General features: G+C 39.0%; 1 protein-coding gene across 1 annotated transcript in view; it reads right to left on the bottom strand.

Moving 5' to 3' along the window:
- ABCA12 (ATP binding cassette subfamily A member 12) overlaps positions 1-8,384 on the bottom strand; it is a 224,964-nt gene extending 216,580 nt beyond the window's left edge. The window contains exon 1 of the mRNA XM_060193951.1: positions 7,961-8,384. Within this exon, the coding sequence (XP_060049934.1) occupies positions 7,961-8,029 (69 nt within the window). The 5' untranslated portion in view covers positions 8,030-8,384. The remainder of the gene's footprint in view (positions 1-7,960) is intronic.
- Between the last annotated feature and the right edge of the window lie 9,409 nt (positions 8,385-17,793).

Genomic DNA, 17,793 nt, shown 5'->3' with positions numbered 1-17,793 from the left:
TATATATAAAATATATGTAGAAGACAGAGGTAGGAAGGAAAAATAAGTGGGTGGGGTGATAGAAAGACAGAATAAAGGGTAAGTGTGTTGGATGGAGAGTGAGAAAACACGAGAAGTCTTTCAAGTAGAAGATACATAGGAGTGACGATCCATAGATGGAAAGAGGACACAATGTTCCAGAAAAAGAAGTTCAGAATGACTGACAAATCAGGAGTTAGAAATCTTTCCTGAGGGAGTCAGGCGGTAGCACAGTGGGTTAAGCACAGGTGGCACAAAGCCCAAGGACTGGCGGAAGGACTGCCGGTTCGAGCTCCCGGCTCCCCACCTGCAGGGGAATCGCTTCACAGGTAGTGAAGCAGGACTGCAGGTGTCTATCTTTCTCTCCTCCTCTCAGTCTTCCTCTCCTCTCTCCATTTCTCTCTGTCCTATCCAACAACAACGACATTAACAACAATACAATAATAACTACAACAATAAAAAAAGAAACATTGAAAAAAAAGAATTCTTTGCAGAGACTAGAAATCCCCTATTTTAGGAGATTTATTATGGGACAACTCACAGTGCTTGATCCTTTTGCTCATACTACTGTGAACTGTTTCTTCTCATGACTAAAAATCATTTGTCTTATTTAGCCTCATCTTCCACATGAGAATTCTCCAAGTATTTGAAAAAAATTCCCCTCTCCTGCTAGATTTCAATGCCAGTTGCTTAAACAATTTCTTATAAAATGTATTTTCAAAGTGTCTTCCTTAGGATTAGTAATACTTGTTTCAAGTGGTCTTCTTATAACTAGTATTAGAATTCAAAACAGTACTCCAAATGATAACAGCTAATATTTATTGACTGCTTAGAATGTTCAAGATGTTATGCTAAACACTTCACATGCATTATCTCATTTAATATAATCACATCATTTCCTTTTGCAGATGGGAAATTAGAATCTTAAAGAAATGAAATATGCCTTCATCATATAAGTCACTAAATGCTAGATCTGGTGTCTGAACCCAGAGAGCCTGGCTTCTACACCTGCACAGTTAACCACTAAGCTAAATAGCTAAACTACTACAAAATAGATTAATAGTTCTCTTTGATCATATTATTATACTTTTATTACTACAAGAGCATTGAAAGTCATTTAAAGGTCATTTTGTAACCTATAGTGAGAACTTTTTATTACAAACTTGAAAATAAAAATTGTTTGACCTTCCATACATCGAGTATACTGTCTCTTCTTTCTCTGCCTTTCCTTTTGCATGGTCCAGTAAGTTAAGGGTGACTTTTATTTGGTGGTAACAAAAAGACTTCAAGGTTCATAGTCCAACCTCAAAACAAAAAATAAATAAAGTGGAGTTCTCAGTTAGTTGAGCTTGTTATTTAACACTGTCATCATTTAAATGGTCCATCAGAAAGTTGGAATCAAGAAAATTATATGAAATATATATTGTCTAGGTTATATTTTGAGATGGATAACTATTTCATGATGTATATAGAAATGATATATTGTATTGGGTGTTTTTGCTAATTTATCTATTGACCTCATTTCTAAATATTCATTTTATTTACTTTTTATGACTGCTTAAAATAAGAAAATGGTGTGTGCCTGCTATGCACCAGTAATCATACTGCACAGATAGATTAAATTTATTTAACAAATAAAAAGAAGGCTTAGGGCAAGGGAGATAGCATAATGGTTATGCAAAAAGACTTTAATGCCTGAGGTTCCAAAATTCCAGGTTCAATCTCATACACAACCATAAGCCAGAGTTGAGCAGTCTGCCTGCCTGCCTGCCTTCCTTTCTCTCTCCTTCTCTCTTTCTTTTGTTAAAACAAATAAAATATTGATACATTTTATGTATAAAGAGGAAACTTGATCTAGTCCGTTTTAATCTGATTTGTAATTACAGATTAGAGCTTATTCCTAACTTGTTTTCATTTAAACAGTATTCTAACACAAGTACCATTCCATCCACAATTTCAAAGTTAACTATTTCTCTTTTTCCGGTCACTGTGAAGGAAAGATTTGTGAGCAACATGCAAATTGTGGCAATGGTGTTAACCTTTATCAAAAGTACTTAAAATTGGGATAAATGTTAAAAACGATGAGTAAAGGGCTCTGAACCCCAATTCCATCAGGAACCTGAGGAAGAAGGAAAAAGGAAGAACATCTGGAAGTAGTAATAAGTGTAGGTGTGACTCAGAAAGGAAGAGAAGGTAGAAACATAGAAAAAAAAATGAATGAAAATAAATAGACAGACAGACAGATGGACAGATAGATTACAGACAGATAATTACATAAATAATAGTCAACCCGTATCTGTGACTTTGGGAGAACTTCTACCATTTCCACTGGAGGAAAGGGGAGCACAGAACTCTGGTGGTAGGAAGAGTGTGGAATTATACCCCTGTTATCTTATGGTTTTGTAACTCAATATTAAATCACTAAAAAAAAAAAAAAGTACTATAAAACATGGAGGGGGAAAGTATTAAACATTTATCAATTCTATCATGTGGGAATGTCCATGAGAGAAAAATTAGATCTAGCAGGAGCTGCGCGTCATGTGGTTCATTAGTCAGACAGTTACAACAGGAAGTGTACAGCTGAAGCTGACTTCCCTTCTGGAACTGGATTCCGCTTCCACAGATATCTGAAGTCGCCCCTTGGAATGCCTGTTTAGAACCCACTTTCTTAATGAAAGATAAACCTGGGTACTCTCTAGTCTTTTGGCTTGATGCTGGCAGGACTGTTGGTTTTCATTAACCAGCATCATTTCATTAAATCAGTCTCCCTACTGCTAACTATCTCTAGTGGAGTATATCTTCATTTTTTTTCATTCTTTTCAGGCTTAAATTACAAGTCCAGCACGGTGGCAATAACATCTAATTGATTTCCACTATTACCTAACATTTCTGTAGGTTCTTAATGTATTTTTTCACACTCCTTTCATATTCTTTTGCATTATGGCAAATTGACTGTATCACTAAAAGTCAGCAGTAAGTCTAAGGCTTACTTGGCAAAGTCTGATCTCTTGCTTAGTGAGCTCCACTCTGAACAGGGATCAGAGGTTTCTAGGAAATGACTCTCAAATAAGGGAGGGGCATTAGGGATGCAGCAAAGGTAATGAAGGGATTCAATCTGTTAAGAAGATTGCACTTTGGATCCTTGAGCTTACTATATGGCTTTGGACAAGACTCTGGAGCTCTCTGGGAATCCGTAAAGTTAAGGTAATTAGATTATTCTAAGTAATTCAGAATTCTAATATTTGATTTTACAAAATGCATTTGTGAGGTAGGTCAAGCCAAAAATTAAGGATTCTGGAGCTGGAGAAATAGTTCACCAGGAAGGGCTCAGGTCTTGCTATGTGTGCAACTTCCATTTGAGTCACACATCACGTGAGAGTATCCTGATACTGGGGGTAACTCTGGGGTTGGTGCTTGTTTGTTTGTTTTTGCAACCAATGTTATTGCTGGTGCTCAATGGCTGCTCACTCTGCCAGTCCTGATAGTCATTATTAAAATTTTCTTTATTTTTCATAGAGGATGAGAGACAGAGTTATGATATAGAATGTAAAAGATTCCGGCAGAAAGGGAGACATTTGCAACACTATCCATCACTCATCAAGCTTCCCCTCTGCAATGGGTCATCTTCTTTTTCTTTTTCTCCATCTGCCTCTTTATCTGAATAAAAATGTTGGCCCAAGAGCTATAAAACCATGTACCACTACACACACACACACACACACACACACACACACACACACACACACACACACACACACACACACACACGTTTTTATCTACCAGGGTTATTGCTACAAATCCACCGCTCCTGGCAGTCTTTTTTCTTTTTTTTTTTTTCCTTCTTTTCTCTTTTTTTCTTCCTTCCTTCCTTCCTTCCTTCCTTGTCTTCCTTCCTTTCTTTTTTCTTTCTTTCATTCTTTCTTTCTTCCTTTCTTTGTTTCTTTCTTTCTGTTTTTCATTTGATAGGGCAGAGAGAAATTAAGGGCCAGGGGGGTGACAGGCTGGGAGAAAGCAAGACAGACACCTGCAGACCTGCTCCATTACTTGTAAAGCATGTCCCTGTAGGTGGAGAACTGGGCCCAAACCAGAATACTTTGTGCACTCAACGAGGTATGCCACCTCCTGGCCCCCCTAGCTCATTCCTTTGATGGTCAATTTCTCCCAGCATACAGTCACTGGTAATTATCTTACTAATGTGTATTTTTACATTTCCTTTTTAACTCCCACTCTAATAGTTGTATTATATTTTGTGGTTCTTTTCCTTGTAGATCAATTTTCTATTAATAGATTCCTAACTTCTTCCACTATAATTGATTCTCCCCATCACCTTGCTTTGTTGTAGAATCTTGTAAACTTCTCAAACATTAAGGAAGGGCTACACAATTCAGATGTAACATAACTTGAGTTTTGTATTTCTGGCTATAAAAATAGTTTTAAGTGTCACATTTAGAAAGATAGAAGTTTAAAAAAATCTTTCATCTAAGTCCTTGTGTGATGGGTAACAAGGTCCAGTTCTTATAAAAAGTCTACATGTCCTTGCCTCAAATTTATATACACCTTCTTTCCATGTCCTTAACTGTTTTCATTTTATCTCCCTTCTGATCTTCCATCATTATTTTTCTAACATTCCAATTTTCTTATTCTTCCCTCTTAAGCAACAATCTCACACACAGACCCTCTCCATCTGTGTTCCGAAATTATTTTTCTAATTCTGAGAGATGGAGCTACCTCTTGGAAAAACTTTGAAGAAAGAAATACATCTTTCTTCATCATCTTGTTCTTCACTTAGAATTCTCAGTCTTACTCTTTTTGGCACCATCATCTTCAGAAGGTCTCTTGTGTCCCTCAAGCTGGTTATAATGTGTTCAAGTAACTTTCACTGCCCCCACTTCTGGACTTCACCTAGTCTCACTTGCTACAACCAAGATTCTTCTGTTCTGAGTACCATTTTTGCAATTGCTCTTAAGAGCTGAGTCATTTGATATTCCAAAATGAACTAATAGTTCATATATACTCTTTCCCTAGGCGAAAGCACAGTTACTGGAAATAATCTTCAAGGGATTTTGATTACATAGGTATCATAGGAAACATTTTAGCAAGGCTGACATCCACATCTTGTAAACATAACATGCCCAGCAGAAACTGATGAGATGGAGAGGAAAAAATCTCTAAAGTTGCTTTATAGACCAGGAAGAACATCTATTAAAAATTCTAGAAACAAAATTTCTTAATTAAACAGTGTATTCACGGGAGGTGCAGCTATGGTATAGCAGCTGTTTCAGATCATGCTTCCTGATAAACTAGGAAAAAAATAATGAAAAAAAATCCCTTGAAAACTCGACAAAGTACAACCAGGATCTTTCTAGAAACTCACTAAGCCACAGTCACCAAATTGTGAATGCTACTATGATTTCATCCTGAACTCCCTGGGTAGACGACCTCACCAATGTGTCCCAGAATCTAACTCTCCAGAGCTCTACCCTACTAGGGAAAGACAGAAACAGGCTGGGGTGTGGATCAACCTGTCAGCACCCATATCCAGTGAAGAAGCAATTAGGGAAGCCAGAACTTCCACCTTCTACACCCCCAAAAGAACTTTGTCCCAAACTCCCAGAGGGTAAATGTTATGGGAAGATGACCAGAGGGTTCTGAACTCCAATTCCATCAGGATCCAGAGAGAGAAGAGAAAAAAATAAAGGAAGGACATTCAGAAGTAGTAGATGTGACTTAGAAATGAAGAGAAGGCCAGACCATAGGAAAAAAATAGGTAAATATAGTTGTAAAAATAAGTTAACCCATTTCTATGATCTTTGGAGACAAATGTAGTTTCCAATGGAGGGAATAGGTATACAGAACTCTGGCTGTGGGAAAGGTAGGAAATTATACCCCTGTTATCTTATAATTTTGTAAATCAATATTAAATCACTAATAAAAATCTTAAAAAAAAAACATATTCACCTGAGGTATTTTTTTAATAAAATGGAGTTGTAAGGAAAATATCCTCATCATTCCACTGATCAATAGCAATAATTTTCAGTTTGTCTGCATTACTGCTAATAACTATTAGGTCTTCATCATTTAAGAACACTACTGTATGTTTTCTTCCTCTTGAATACTCTCTTCTTCTGAAATTCCCTGTCACCACAGCTATGATGTGTCATGTCATCATCACATTGTCCCAATTTCATCTATATTTGCCATTTATGTTTTGACCATTTATAAAGGACTTTAAATTATTCTACCATATTTAGTCCTTGCCATCTCATGAAGGATATGATAGACCTCATGATCATTTTACAAATAGAGAAGCCAATGCTCACAGAAATTGTGATTTGCCACCTAAGTTATGTGACTGATGAGAAGCAGAACTAAGAGTCTTTCTCTCATCTTCTGATCATATCCACCTACCTAAATTCATTGCCTCCTGAATTCCACATAGGTCCTACCTGGGGGAGATAATAGGACTTAGTGTATTGCTTTCAGTTTAAAAACAATAAGATGGGGGGCCGGGTGGTGGTGCACCTAGTCGAGTGCACAGGTTACAAGGCAGAGGGACCAGGGTTCGAACCCCCAGTCCTCACCTGTAGGGGGAAGACTTCACGAGTGGTGAAAGTGTTGCAAGTGTCTCTCTTTCTCTCTTCCTCTCTATCACACCCCTCCCCTCTCAATTTCTGGCTGTCTCTATCCAATAAATAAATTAATATAATTTAAAAAAAACAATAAAATGAAAATGTTAACAATTATCATTTGATGTCCATACTCCCTACCTACATAAACAGACTACGTTAAGATTGAAAAATACTAATTCATAAACTACAGAGAAAGAGCAATGGCTGCCCATGAGATTTCCATGCTTGAGGTCTGGAGGTCTCAGGTTCAATCCTCTGTACTACCATAGGCCACAGATAAACAGTGGTCTAGTATCTATCTTATAAAAAAAAATAAGATACATAAATCTCCAAAAAATAAATATAATTTGAATTCACGAGGTACATGAATATATACTTCTTTCACTTGACGTGTAAATGAGAACACTTAAGGCACCAAATACTACTAGCAAACCTAGTGTTGATAAGGTGCACAGATAAAATATTGGTTTCAGTGATGCATACTATTTGCATAACATTCCTACTCTTCATTAGAGGCCAGAGATTCCTAGTCTAAAATAAGGTACATTGAGGGCCTCGCTGGATTCCCCTGGCTTTCAAACCTTCCCTGAATATGTGACAACTCACAGAAGCCAATTTCCTTCCTAATCTCCATGGACCCTATCTGATGGGGACCTAATAGCTGACTTGGTAATTTAAAAAGCAAACATGAATATAAGAGCACAAAAAAAAAGATATTGTAATGAGCAAAGTAAACTGACTATAGCAGTAAAGTTTAGTGATTCAGAAATACCTTTGAAGCATGGCACATAGTTGACTCTTAATGTGTCATTTCTAGTAAATACTATTTAGATGCTAAAATTTACAAACAGCTGTTCTATACCAATAGCTTCCAAATTTATCCACTTAGTTTATTATTTAGCCTGATTTGCTATTGCTTTTGTTCTTTCAGTATTTCCCTCTCTCATTTATTGTATCATTCACTTGATACTTAATTTACTTTAACATTTGTTAAATAAAATGTCTAAAATCATTTTCATCCAGAAACCCAGAGTTCAACACTTATTCCTATTCAACCAGTAACAAAGCAAAGCCGTTTCTTTTTCCAGAACATGTCCTGGCTTTTTCTTTTAATTTACTTAAATCAAAAGGCTGCTGGGGGGGGGGGGGGGTGCATGTTTAGATTTGCCCCATTAGCTGTAAGACAGATGCAGAGATGATTTCTAAAGATCTCATTTCCTGCCCTGGGCAATTCCCTAAAACTCTTCTCTTTTTACCTCTCTTTATCACCTCTTGGGATTGCCTAGAAATTTAAGGTTACCCCTTTTACTCACCGGCTGTCTTTTGACACCTAGCCAATTTTTCCAGACCAGAATCCGAAGCTGATGGAACTGGGAAGCCATCCTTCAACCACAATGGATACGTAAATTCCGATCTTTACTCCACCTCTAAAAGAAACGATTGGTACCCAGTCCAGTTTGCTGAGTGTCGATGGATGAGAAGCCTTTTCACGGCATAGCTTTCTTGAGGGCTGGGGTAAAGAACCCAGAGTTCTTCTCTTCCTCGTGGATATTCTCCTGGGGATGAACCTTGACAAGAATACTCTCAGTCAACTCTTCCTCTCAAATCAGGGTTCAGCCAAGAATCTTTTCAGTGACTTCTGCTTATTTTAAAATCTCATCTACTTGTTGCTTGTTGCATCAAATCCAGACTCAAAATAGAATGAATGTCACTCCAGTAATGGCCCAGTGGTGGTGGTGGGGGAGCCAAACCTACAACTCCTACTCTCCATTAAGTTAACTGCTTAGCCACACCTTCAAGAAGGTGTCACCCGCACTGACTGAGCTCGTCATGAGGAATTAGGTGGGACCCTGGCCAAACCAGTAGGACCTGTCCTACATTCTCACAAGTTCTTTGCTACATAGTGCCTGCTCGGCGGCAGGGCACAGACAGCATTTTACAGATGCTAGGTCCAGTGACTCTTAAAATGTGTCCAATGTCATTAAGATAATTTGTGGCTGGGGAGTCGGGCGGTAGCACAGCGGGTTAAACACAGGTGGCGCAAAGCGCAAGGACCGGCAGAAGGATCCCTGTTCGAGCCCCGGGCTCCCCACCTGCAGGGGAGTCACTTCACAGGCGGTGAAGCAGGTCTGCAGGTGTCTATCTTTCTCTCCCCTCCTCTGTCTTCCACTCCTCTCTCCATTTCTCTCTGTCCTATCCAACAACAATAATAACGTGATAATAACTACAACAACAAAAGGGCAACAAAAGGGAATAAATTAATTAATTTAAAAACAGATATTTTGTGGCTGGAGAGGTAGCTCAGTGGGAGAGCACAGACCTTGCAGGTAAGGTCCTGAGTTTAATCCCCAACACTGTGTATAATGGAGTGATGCTCTGATTCTCCCTCTCATACCCTTTCTTTTTCTCTTGCACCAATAAATTATATTCGAAATACTATAATCAGATGTAGCTTAAGATATTTTAAGTGAATATGGTTAGAATGCAACTGAAAAGCTCTGAACCTCAGCCCAGCAAAATAGTGGCCAAAGTCTCACCTTTAGTTCAGTTGAGTGTCAGAGAGCTACCTCACTGGATGGGATGCCTACACTCCATCCAGTGAACCACTCAGGTTCAAGTCCAGACCCACATGGGAGGTGGTGCTTTGACAATGGAGGGAGCTCTAATGTTTCTCTCTCTCTCTCTCCCTCTCTCTCTCTCTCTCTCTCTCTCTCTCTCTCTCTCTTTCTCTCTCTTCCTCCTCCTCCTTTTTCTCCTTTTCCTCCTCCTTCTCCTCCTCCTCCTCTTCCTTCTTCTCCTCCTCCTGCTTTTCCTCCTCCTGCTCCTCCACCTCTTCCTCCTCCTTTCTCTATTTCTCTATCTGAATAAAAATAAAAGTGGCTCAAAGCAGTAAAACTGAACATGCAGGAGATGGACTACACACACACACACACACACACACACACACACACACACACACGCGCGGCGCAATACTGATTTTAGAGGAAATGTCTATGTTAGCTAGATCCCAGTTTCTACCACAATTTATTGAGTGAAGTAAGTGAAACATAGAGAATAAAAGATAGGTTATAGGTAACATAAGTGATAGACAATTAATTCCCTCATTTGAGGAGGTGGGTAAGTGGAGATTCACGCATCTACCACAATAAGACCATATTTTTTCAGGCTTTTTTTTGTTATTTTTTTTTATTTAAGAAAGTATTAATTGACAAAACCATAGGGTAGGAGAGGTACAATTCCACACAATTCCTACCACCCATTCTCCATATCCCACCCCCTCCCCTGATAGCTTTCCCATTCTCTATCCCTCTGGGAGCATGGACCCAGGGTCATTTTGGGTTGCAGAAGGTAGAAAGTCTGGCTTCTGTAATTGCTTCCCTGCTGAACATGGGCGTTGGCCAAAAAAAAAAAAAAAAAACAGATATAGCTTGATCCAGAATATTTCTGAGTTTACAACATCACAGCATTCTACTGCTCTTGAATCAGAAGAATTTATCTGTTATAGATCAGGGAAAAAGAAAAAGGTTCTTAAACTATTCAGAATATTTTATAATTAAGTAACTTTGATTATGATTTATCTATTTAATGGAGAATTCTGTCATAAAGGAGTAACCATGCTTAAGCACTTCAATGGCAATCCATCCCTTCTTATGTCCAATGTTTATATACTTTGGATTTAGTCAAATTTCTAATCTCATTTCCCAACAGTCTATTACAAATGTTTGAACTCCTGCAAAACCGGTATACACTACAATGAGCAAACACACCTGTGCTTTCTGGTCCCTATATGCTTCTGCTATTGCTTCTACCAGGAATACATTGCTCCTCTATAAGCATCTAGCTCTCTAAATTATACTCAACTTGACCTTTTCCACAAAACTTTTTTATATGTACCCTGTGAGATATCATCTCTCCTAGCTTTGAACCCAGCAAAGTTCTTTATCTTACTCTCAACTAACTTACATTTTGACCTTATTTTTATTTTTAGATGTCTTTTTACTCCAACTGGATGGTAAATTCCTTGCGAGCATGGGATAGCTTATATCCCTCAAGACTTTACACTGCTCAATAATCATGGTTGAATTTAATTGAATAGGTGGTTTGCCCTAAGGCAGATGAAACTCTGGTTGGAGAGTCAGAACTTTCTATGGCTGATTCAGACTGTCTACTCAGTTAAAGTCTTGAGCTCTGCTTCAAACTAGGAGTCAGTGATGGTTTGTTTCCTCGTCCCCAAATTGAGCCTGCACTGATGACAACAGCCAGCTGACTGGGGCTGACTGGAGCCATGTTGCCAGATGCTCACTTCAGCAATGCTGGGGCTGTCCTTACCACAAGGAGCCTAGCCCAGCACAAAGCCCATGAGGCAATCAGTCCTGAATATCTAGACTTCAGTCCTTTACATTTTTTTCTGTATATGGTTAAAGATAAGGTGTTTTGTAGACATCTTGGAGATTGGAGACAACTGAGGGTCTCTAATCACACTCTTCTTCACTCCTCTTCAAATACAGTGCTCAAGAGTCATCTAACCTTCTCTAGTTACGGCTGATGACTTGTGACCCTGAATTCTTGGCCAATTTCTTTCATTGCTCACATTCAGAATCTCTAATTATTTGATTCACATCACTCAACAATGAAGAGGGGCAGAATCTGAGGCTCTGACTCTTGATGTCAAGGGAAAATACATGTCATTTGGTCAGGGTATGACACGTTTAAAAAGTACTAATTCACCACATGACTGATTCAGGTGAAAGGTCAGCTCACCAAGCCCCAATGGTTTCTCCCAGCAGCTGCTCATCGTTTTTCTAAGGTAATCTGAGATTTTTTTTCCTTGTGGTTGCTTATTTAACTTTAGTCCAAGATTCTCCCAGACTGCCCTCTTGCTCAGATGACTTCATCCACTACCTCTAATTTTATGATGAAGATAATCTATTTTACTATAGCTCATAGCATCCCAGGAGGGTTATTTCTTCAAAGTAATTTCAGAACTGTACATTAGATGTTTAAAACATGTGAAGTGTTTCTTCATACTTGAAGGCACATGATGTAATAGTTCCAGATGCCATACTTCCCTGGGGGCTGGGGTAGTCTTTTATGAGATATAACTCAAAGTAATTTAAATGGGGGTACATAGATAATCATACCCCACATTCTGCCCAGCTCTGTCTAATGGTCTGCACCTCAGGTCTCACTTGAGTATCTGCTTCTTAAAATTTTCAAATATTTTTATTTGACAACCTGGTATTTAAAAGAGCTTTAAAAATTCCATAGCTAAAAAAAAATACCATACATAACATTAATCTTGGATGCTATTTCTTATGTAATTCAGTAATCATAACCTCTTATCAGAATAAAACTTGAAGTGATAGAGCCAGGTGGTGGTGCACCAGGTAGAACGCACATGATACAAGGCAGAAGAACCCAGGTTCAAGCCCCCAGTCCCCACCTGTGGGGGCAAAGATTTGCAAGTGGTGAAGCAGTGATACAGGTGTCTGTTTCTCTTCCTATCTATCTCTACCTACCCCCTTGATTTCTGTCTGTATCCAATAAATAAGTAAAGATAATTAAAATAATAATAATAAAAAAGAACTTGAAGTTATTATTAAACCAACCCCAAATAAACAAGAGGCCATGGGCATAGGTTAAGTACAATAAAATATATATCCTTTTGTTGTTGTTGCTGTTGTCACCAAGGATTCAGTGCTCCAAGTCAATTATTTCTTCACACAGAGATAGAATAAAAGAGGGAAGGACATGAGAACCCTTAATCTTCCCACAACATGGTGGGGACCAGGCTCAACTCTGGGTCTTGTACATGACAAAATAGGTACACTATGTAGGTAAGCTATCTTGCCATATTTCCTTATTTATTTACTTATTTATTATTACACATATGAGGATATAGTTTTTCACCCCACTCATGGTTAAGCGCACACATTACAGTGTGCAAGGACCCCACCTGCAGGGGGGAAGCTTCACAAGTGGTAAAGCAGGGCTACAAGTATCTCTCTGTCTCTTTCCCCTCTCTCTATCTCCTCTATCTCCATTCAGTCTCTCTTTGTCTCTATCCAGTAATAAAAAAAGATTAAAAATAAATTAATGATTTTTTTTAAAAAAGAAACCTGCACTCAGAATACATACCTGTTGAAATCTGTTTATCATTAATGCAAAGAAAGTGGACCCACTGCCTCTTCTTCTCCTTCTAAAAAGAAGGGCCAAGGAGGTGGCTCAATGGCGATTTTCATGAGTGAGAGCCTGAGTTCAATCTCTGCCACACTCCTCATTCCTTCCAACACTTCCGCCAGAGGCCCAAAGACCCAGAGTGACTGTAAAAATGCCTCCCACATCCCAGAGCATGTCTACCTCTATTTCCTTCCTCTGTAGATGATGACACAACTCTTTAGAGGTCTACAGAGATGACCTTTCAATAGTCCAGGCATCATCACATCTATCAGACTCTAGGCAGTGTTGCTATTGTGCATGTATGTCTCCAGCTGTGAAAAAAATAAAAATAGCTTTATCGTGTAATAACTTGTATAAAATGTAACCCCAGGACTCCAGAGGTCTGCTTTCCTGGGCTCTGGTCATCACAGGTGAGCCAAATAGGACTGAACCACATCCAGCATGAGTTTTAAGCACACATGGACAAACTCTTGAGGTTGGCTTCCTATGTCTCCTTGCCACTTGAATATAGGTATGTAAATAGCTTTTCCAGGACTGTATAGCTATGTCACTGATGGAAATTATAAACAATGCATGTGGCAGTTTCTGTCAGCTAATTTGCATGTATCTCATTCTAGGATCAGGAAGAAGGGGCCAGTCAAACCGTGAATAAGTAGGTGGCTACTTAGGACCTATTGAATAACTGAGTATCAAAGATCTGTTAAACATTTATCAAATCATTACAGAAGATAGAAACTGACATTATACTCATGTGTTTAAATTTTATATGTTATTTTATGTAGACAGGCAAAAATAGAAAGTGAAGGGGGGTCAGGTGGTGGCGCACCAGATTAAGCGCCCAGGTAAGGATCTTGGCTTGAGCCTCCAGTTCACCACCTACAAGGGAGGTCACTTCACAAGTAATGAAGTAGGTCTGTAGGTGTCTTTCTCTTACCACCCCCCTCAATTTCTCTCTGTCCTGTGGCCGCCAGGAGCAGTGGATTCATGCACTAAGCCGCAGCAATAACCCTGGAGGCAAAAGAGACAGACAGGGAGAGAGAGAGAGAGAGAGATCTGTAACAATACTTTACCACTTGTAAATCTTTGCTTCTGCAGGTGGGGACTGGGGGCTTCCTGGGTCCTTATGCATTGTAACATTGTACTCTTAACCCAAGTATGCCACCACCCAGCCTCACCCATCTTCAGATGAAAAGAATGACTGCCAGAGGTAAAATATAACTTTCCTAATTCACCCTGTTAGAAGAAGAGATGGTGGGAATAGCAGGGAAGAAATGCAAATTCTAATTTTGCATTTTTCCTTTTTCTTCCCTGCTATCTCAAATTCATGTATTGCACTGAACCAAAGAATTCAGAAGAAGAGAATTTTAGGGTACCTTCTGGATTAGCTAGTAATTTATCCCTAGTGGACAGATTAATTAAAAATGGAAATATACCCACACTTATATAGACAACTATTTTTGACAGGAATATTCAAAATATCAAATGGAGAAAGGAGAGACTTTTCAACAGATGTCAATGGAAAACCTTGGCTGAAAATTGCAGAAGAATGAAGCAAGACTACCCCATATCACCATGCATAAAAGGCAACTATAAACAGGCCAAAGACAAATATTAAAGATTAAGAATGATATACTACTTCACACCTATGACAATGTTATAGGAGTGACAAATATTAGCCCAATATCATGTAAATTGGTCCAACCCCTATGAAAAGTAGTCTAGAGATTTCTCAGAGCACTAGATATGGTCCTACCCTATGAACCACCAATCACACTCCTAGGGATTCTACCCAAAGAATATAGAAAACCCCATCCAAACAGACCTCTGTACCCCTACGTTAATAACAATACAATTTGTAATAGCTCAAACTCAGAAACAACCAACATGCCTAAAGACAGATGAGCAGCCAAGAAAGCTGTTGTATCTGTACACAATACAATACTATACAGCCATTAAAAATTATGAGCTCTTCTCCTTCGCCTCACACTGGATAGGACTTTGAAGGGATCATGTTAAATGAGATAAGCCTGAAGGAGGATGATGAATACCAGATCCCACTCGTGTGTCGAAACTAAGAAAAAAGAAAAAATGAGAATGTGTGAGGTGAGATCGGTCTGGGAATGGTGTGTTGCAGCAAAGTAAAGTACTCTGGGGGGAGGTATGAAGGGATGGATATCAGGACAATAGTTGAGGAAGACAGGTAGGTGGTGGTAGTGGTTAAGTAGACACCTATCCGGAAGAGATGTAAAGTCTGTGTCAACAACTGTCCTGTAGACCATTACTCCCTCCAATTGAATGATCTGGAAAAAAAGGAAATGTATAGCCAAAACGAGTGCTGAGTCATTGCACCAGGAATTCCAGAAAAGGAAGGCTGTTCTCTCCATCCTTGTTGGTAGAGCATCATAGACCTTGAAGTTCCATCAGTGGGTCTCTACATTCTCAGCATCCCTCTTGCCCTCTGCTGTAATGCCTTCGATGAGGGTCCTTCCACCTCAAGCTCGGGTCATATTGCTCCCCTGTCTAAAGTGCGATCACTCTCCTTCTCAAATGATAGACTCAAATGTTATATTCTTCTCAGACTTTCCCACAGCACCAGGAACATCTCACCTTCCTACCATCATGATTGACTTTCAAATAAAGGTACTGTGGAACATTCATCACATATACGATGGTTTGGTCTAATATCTATGTCATGTCTTTTTACAGTGAAGAGGTAGTATTATGGACCTCACAGTTTCATTATAAATAATACTATTGTAGTCCAGGAAGTTGTGCAGTGGATAAAGCATTGGACTCTTCAAGCATGAGGTCCTGAGTTCAATCCCTGGCAGCACATGTACCAGAGTGATGTCTGGTTCTTTCTCTCTCTCCTCCTATCTTTCTCATTAATAAACAAATAAAATATTAAATAATACTATCTCTTGGTTAATGATGAAGAAGCAAGCTCCAAGTGGCTTCTCCCAGCCCCATAGTTAATGAATATCAGAGCAGTGACTTAAAGCCAGTTTCTGATGGCTAGAAGTCTGTTCTCTAATGCCCTTATAAAGTAGGCATGGGGAAGAAAAAAGACATGACGTGTACACAGTTAACCAAACTTATGTGCAATAAGTTTGTAAATTAAAGCTAACTCATAACAAAAAGAATACCAGCCTTCTTTTATGAAGAGGGTGGGGCTCACCAGAGGCTTAAAGTAATGAGACATCAATTGCTAATACCTCATTACCTCAGATCCACCTGCCATGGAAGGTGGTGATAGCCAATGCTATGGAACAGGTATGTGTGAGGACACTATCAGATTCAAGATTTTCAAGTGCTTTATCAGCACTTAGAAACTCCAATAATAATGTGAAAAAGAGAACTGTGCTGGAAGCAAAGGGTAGCGCACTGGGTTAAGTGTACATAGTATGAAGCACAAAGACCTGCACAAGGATCTCAGTTCAAGCTCCCAGCTCCCCACCTGCAGGGGGGTCGCTTCACAAGTGGTGAAGTAGGTCGTCAGGTATCTATCTTTCTCTCCCTCTCTCTAATTTCCCTTCTCAATTTTTTCTGTTCTATCCTATTAAAAATAAATGGCCTCCAAGGGCCGGGTGGTGGCACACCTGATTTAGTGCACATGTTACAATGCACAAGGATCCAGGTTTAAGCCCCTGGTCCCCACCTGCAGGGGGGAAGCTTCACAAGTGGTGAAGTAGTGCTGTGGGTGTCTCTCTGTCTCTCTATTCCTCGCCCCCTTGCCTCTTGATTTCTGGCTGTCTCTATCCAATGAATAAATAAAGATAATAATTTTTTTAAATCAAGATAAGAAAAAGAATTTTTTAAAAAAAGGCCTCCAGGAGCAGTGAATTCGTAATGCTGGCACTGAGCTCCAGCAATAACCCTAGAAGCAAAAAAAAAAAAAAAAAAAAAAAAAACCTGTGTTAAGAAGCAACAGAAATATATATTCAATGGAACCAAGAGGCAAGACACATGTAACACAAGTTCAAACAAAACTCACTCATCTCATACTGAAAGATGAGACAGTTTCTTTCTCTGAGAAGAAAAAATGGGTAGAAAATGCTCCATCGCAAATAACATGATCTTACCAGGAGAGCCACTTTGATAAGCTGTTTATCTTACCACTGAGTCGTGTAAGTCTGGGAATTTCAGGGTGATTTATAGTCTTGCAAAGGATTACTCATCCATTCATCCAGCATGAGTAATAATGTGCTTAGTTAAACTGGTAAAGTATGTTGCATTAATTATTTTACTAGTGTGTCGCTATAATCCTGTGGGAATAAAAAATAAAATAAATGTATAATGAGTATGTGTGTGTGTGTGTGTGTGTGTGTGTGTGTGTGTGTGTGTGTGTGTGTGTGTGTGGTGTGGTGTGGTGTGGTGTGTGTGATGGGGGGAAGGAGAGGCAGAGAGCTGGTCAACCTAACAAAATTTCAAAACAGAGTTACGGTTAAACAATATTAAGAAAGGTCAGTTTCCCTCCTTTGTGTGTGTGTGTGTGTGTGTGTGTGGTGTAGGTGTGTGTGAGTGATGGGGGGAAGGAGAGGCAGAGAGCTGGTCAACCTAACAAAATTTCAAAACAGAGTTACGGTTAAACAATATTAAGAAAGGTCAGTTTCCCTCCTTTCACAGTGGGAGTCTAGATCAATTCTCCCCTATAGAGGAGAAAGTAAACAACATTATTTTCTTCTCAGTTTATGCTTGATTCCCATATCTACATCAGCTTAAAAGACAAATGCATGTTCTTATCTAGTATCACTTATTACTTTACTGAATAAGAGGCAAGAAACTCATTTTGAATATGTCTTTGGTGTCTAGCCTGATCTCAGATAAACTTTAAAAAGAATAGCACAAACTTTAATTGTGTCTATGTGTATGTGCAGCATGAACTCTCCTGAATGCAACAGAAACCATTTTCTAAAATCTTGGTTTTTCTTTTAATTGATAAATCAAACATTCCTAGGTTTTTAAA

The sequence above is a fragment of the Erinaceus europaeus genome, chromosome 7, assembly GCF_950295315.1.
Source record: "Erinaceus europaeus chromosome 7, mEriEur2.1, whole genome shotgun sequence".
Taxonomy (NCBI): Eukaryota; Metazoa; Chordata; class Mammalia; order Eulipotyphla; family Erinaceidae; genus Erinaceus; species Erinaceus europaeus.
This window is presented reverse-complemented; position numbering and strand designations above follow the sequence as displayed.